The sequence below is a fragment of the Mandrillus leucophaeus genome, unplaced genomic scaffold (assembly GCF_000951045.1).
Source record: "Mandrillus leucophaeus isolate KB7577 unplaced genomic scaffold, Mleu.le_1.0 Scaffold462, whole genome shotgun sequence".
Classification (NCBI taxonomy): Eukaryota; Metazoa; Chordata; class Mammalia; order Primates; family Cercopithecidae; genus Mandrillus; species Mandrillus leucophaeus.
The window spans coordinates 1,453,877-1,458,556 of NW_012104943.1; the positions used below are offsets into that span (position 1 = coordinate 1,453,877).

Genomic DNA, 4,680 nt, shown 5'->3' on the forward strand with positions numbered 1-4,680 from the left:
ATGGTCATTACTGTTTTGACGAAAGTTATGATCACTTGCCAGATACCTGAAAATTCTTCATTCACTCCTAAGGTTAAACACACAATATCTCTAAACCAGAAAACTGGTTAAGCTAAGTCTCATGGATTCCGATACTTATTGGTAGAGCCAGTATCTTTTTTTTTTACCCGAATACGTGCAAAACACACGATACCAACACACGCTGAGGACATCATCATCACTTACCGAGATGTCTGAAGAGCAGATGGTCTGTACTATGTTTAAGGTCCACAAAATCACTTAGCTAGATTCCATGAATGCCTACAAAAATGACCAATAGGAGTTTCACCATTATCTCTTGATAGGAGCCTGCAAAACCATATGGCAGCAGTGGTGGTTAGGGATACATCTTCTACATGGACCTCAAAAAATCCCACGGTGACTAGTATTGTTAGGGGAACCATGAACTCTACCTGAATCCTAAGGTTCTGAGGCCAATGCTGTAGTTAGAGACACCATTATCTCTTGACTACCTGCTGAGAAAACATATGGTGGTAACCCTGGTCAGGATGCAGGTCCTTCCATCTGGCCCCCTGCTCATTCCGTGCATATACTCACTACGATCATTAGGGCATCACTAAGTGTACTTGGACACTTAGAGAAGTCCAAGGTCAACACAGTAGTTTCACACACTGTCTATTCACTGGACACCTGCAAAAATCCTATAGTTACTACTGTGGTAAGGAACTCTGTGATATCCTACCTGGATGTCTGCTATATCTTTGTCACTACTAAGTTTGAGAGAGATTGTCTCTGAACTAGAAAACAGTAAAATCTAATAGTTACTACTTTTGTTGGGCACACAGATTTCTTATCTGAACACCTATAAAAACACATGGATATGAAAAGAGTTCAGGACATCTTCATCAGTTTTCTAGATGTCTGAAGATCATTTGGTCACTAATGTTTTTAAGGCCCACATCATCTCTAACTAGGATACCAGCAAAGTCCCATCTTCATTGCTACCGTGAGTTTTATTGTCATCTATTGAGTGGAACCTTCAAAATTCCATGGCTATTACTGTGGTCAGTGACATCATAACTTACCCAGAGACTTCCAAAATCCCATGATGCCCGTTTGGTTAAAGCCCATGTTATTTCTTTCCCAGTTACCTGCCAAATCTTCTGTTTAGTACTGTGGTAAATTTCACCTTTATTCACTTCCTAAAACCATGCTGACAACCATAATTAAAGAGACATTATATTTTATAGGACATCTGAAAATCAGTGGGCACTGCCATGGTTCAAGTCACCATTATCCTCTATGGGATGACTCCAAAACCCCATATTCACTTTAGGTTTACCATCAGGTCTTGACTAGATACTGACAAAACCACCTTGGTCACAATAGTGCTTTGTGACATATCATCTCTTACTTAAATACCTACAGAAACCCATGGTCTTCATAAGGTTTGAAAACCTAACACCTATTTCATGGCTATCTACAAACTGCCCAGATAACTGCCATAGCTGGGCATATAACATGTTCCCGCATATATACAAAAACTCACGGTTAGAATCAACATGGATTTCATCTTTCATGAAAAACAAGAAGGCTTCCTTTGTGCTCAGCACTGCCTGAATAATCTGCTGCAAGGAGAATATTTTAGCCCTGTGGAATTAGCTTCAATTGCACATCAGCTAGATGAAGAAGAGAGGATGAGAATGGCAGAAGGAGGAGTCACTAGTGAAGACTATCGCGCATTTTTACAGCAGCCTTCAGAAAACATGGATGATAGCGGCTTCTTCTCCATCCAGGTAATATGCAACGCCTTGAAGTTCTGGGGTTTAGAGGTCATCCATTTCAATAATCCTGAATATCAGAAGCTCGGGATTGATCCTATAAATGAAAAATCTTTTATATGTAATTATAAACAACACTGGTTTACTATCAGAAAATTCGGAAAACACTGGTTTAACTTGAATTCTCTCGTGGCGGGTCCAGAATTAATATCAGACATATGCCTTGCAAATTTCTTGACTCAACTGCAACAGGAAGCATATTCTGTATTTGTTGTGAAGGGGGATCTGCCAGACTGTGAAGCTGACCAACTGCTGCAAATCATCAGTGTTGAAGAGATGGATAGACCAAAACTTAATGGAAAAAAATTAGCCAAAGAAAAAGACCATAGAGTCTATAAAACAATTCTTGAAAAAGTGTCAGAAGAAAGTGATGAGTCTGGAACATCAGACCAAGAAGAGCAGGATTTTCAGAGGGCCCTGGAACTAAGCCGCCAAGAAACCAATAAAGAAGATGAAGATCTCCGCAGGGCTATTGAACTAAGTATGCAAGGTAGTTCCAGAAACACATCGCAAGATCTTCCAAAGACATCATGTGGAACTCCTGCTTCGGAAGAGCCAAAGAAAATAAAAGACTATTTTGAAAAGCATCAGCAGGAACAGAAGCAGCAGCAACAACAGTCAGATCCGCCAGGTCACAGTTCATATCTACACGAAAGGCCAACAACAAGTTCGAGAGCAATTGAGAGTGATCTCAGTGATGACATCAATGAAGACATGGTACAGGCCGCTGTTGACACTGTTTTAGAAATTATGAGAAAGAATCTGAAAATCAAAGGAGAAAAATAATGCCTTTAAAAATAATTTAGATAGTCATACTTTCCAAGATTATCCTGTGTGATCATATTGAAGGATCCATTTTGGTCATCTGTCAAATAGATGAGGAAATAAGGCTTTTAGATGGTCTGCAAACAAAATGGTGAGAGAGATGTGGGACTAAATAATGATTGTTCAACTAGTAGCCAAGGAGACATTCAGCAATTAATTAAATTTAAAATAGCTTTCAAAATGTTCCTTTGTTTTTTGTTTTTTTTTTTTTTAGTGTGCAATATCTAACGTGTCCAAAGTTGAGGCATTTTTCGTGAATCTTTTTGTATACTAATTAGTTAGCTCTTGCCATAGAACTTTTTCCATATGGTCTCTTCTATTGTAGATAATGTGGCTCCTTTTGGTTGCTTTTATTTCTCATGAACCAATTTAACCTTTCAGGAAAGTGTCTCTTGTCTGTGTTGATCACAGTAATGGTTTTAGAAGGATAAACAGTTTGCCTTCCAACTATGTACTGTGCACTTAAGTATATTCTTATGTTATTTCTTCTGATCACAATTTCTGCTACCTGGTCCTTAATTATTTTCCACAAGTCTTTTGAAATACGGTAATACTTTCTGAGGTTTTGCTTTTTACGCCCTATGTGGTAAGATCGTTATTTCATGACTCTGGTGCATTACTCTTTCTTTCTTTGGGGGGCGTGGTGAGGGGGGCAAAGACTTGCTTTGTTGCCCAGTCTGGACTGCAGTGGCCCAACCTCGGCTCACTGCAACATCTGCCTTCTGGATTCAAATGATTCTCGTGCCTCAGCCACCTGAGTAGCTGGGACTACAGGCATATGCGAGGACGCCCAGCTAAATTTTGTACTTTTAGTAGAGACGGGGTTTCACTATGATGGCAAGGCTGGTCTCGAACTCCTGCCCTCAAGTGATCTGCCCGCCTTGGCCTCCCAAAGTGTAGAGATTAAGGCGTGAGCCACTGGGCTGGCTGCTGGTGCATTCCTATACTCTGAAATCAGCCTTGCACAAATATTTGAGAATGAGCAACTTTTTAAGTCTGAACAAAAGGTAACATCAAGATTTCAGGACATATTATTGCTATCTAGATATCTAAAAAATCATATGGTCTGTAATATGTTTAAGGACCACATCATGTCTTACGTGGGTATCAAGAAATCCCATGTTTGCGCCTATTGTTAAATTCATCATTGCCTGTTGACTACAACCTGCAAAATCCCGTGGTTAGGGACACCATGATCACTTATTTAGAAATCCCTAAAATCTAATCATGTCCACTTGGTTAAAGACCACATTATTTCTTTCCTCAATTCCTGCTAAATCCTCTGTTCATAAGAGTGGTTAAGATTGTCTTCATTATATTGCTGGAATTTGCAAAAAAAGCCATGGTGACAACCATAATTAGACACACACCACCTGTTACCAAGATATGGGCACTACTTGTGGGCATTACCACAGCTTAGGACAACATCATTCCCTACTGGGTATCTTCAAAAACTTATATTCAACAGAGCTTTAAGTGAGATACTTGTAAAATACCTTGGCACTTGGTTACAATTTGTGACACATTATCTCTCATGTGGATACCTACAGAAGATCATGAGATCGACCAGATATAGAAATACCTACCAGACATGGATACCTACAAATTACTCAAATAAAATGCCATTGCTAAGGACACATCATTTATTTCCTGGGTAACTGTAAAATACCTTGGGACTACCATTTCTAGTAACATATTACTCCTTGATTGGATATCCTCAAAATCCCATGGTCACCACATTTTTAGAGACACCATTATCTCTTACCTGGTGATTTGCAAAATTCATTGTTCATTGGAGGGGTAGGGTCACTGTCACCTCTTAATTACTGATCGAATAATTTGCATCATAACCTTCACGGTTAAGGGGACCATCTTTTCTTTACTAGGCCCCTGACAAACCTCATAGTCATTTTGGGGTTAGGTTTGCCACCATATCCGGAATACAAAATGTCATGTTCACTCATATGGGAAGGGATATCATCAGCTCCTACGTGCCTACCTGAGGAAACCCAAT

At 39.5% G+C, this 4,680-nt stretch overlaps 1 protein-coding gene across 1 annotated transcript; it reads left to right on the forward strand.

Annotated features, from left to right (window-relative positions):
* The first annotated feature begins 1,095 nt into the window (after positions 1 to 1,095).
* Positions 1,096 to 2,841, forward strand: LOC105550026 (putative ataxin-3-like protein). The gene is made up of 2 exons (XM_011994847.1): positions 1,096 to 1,796; positions 1,950 to 2,841. The coding sequence occupies exons 1-2, from the start codon at positions 1,563 to 1,565 to the stop codon at positions 2,625 to 2,627; spliced, it is 912 nt and encodes a 303-aa protein (XP_011850237.1). The 5' UTR covers positions 1,096 to 1,562; the 3' UTR covers positions 2,628 to 2,841.
* The last annotated feature ends 1,839 nt before the right edge of the window (positions 2,842 to 4,680 follow it).

Coding starts and splice junctions, on each gene's coding strand:
- LOC105550026 (XM_011994847.1), top strand. CDS start 1,563: ATGGATTTCATCTTTCATGAAAAACAAGAAGGCTTCCTTTGTGCTCAG. Junction 1,797..1,949: donor GCGGCTTCTTCTCCATCCAG/GTAATATGCAAC, acceptor TTCGGAAAACAC/TGGTTTAACTTGAATTCTCT.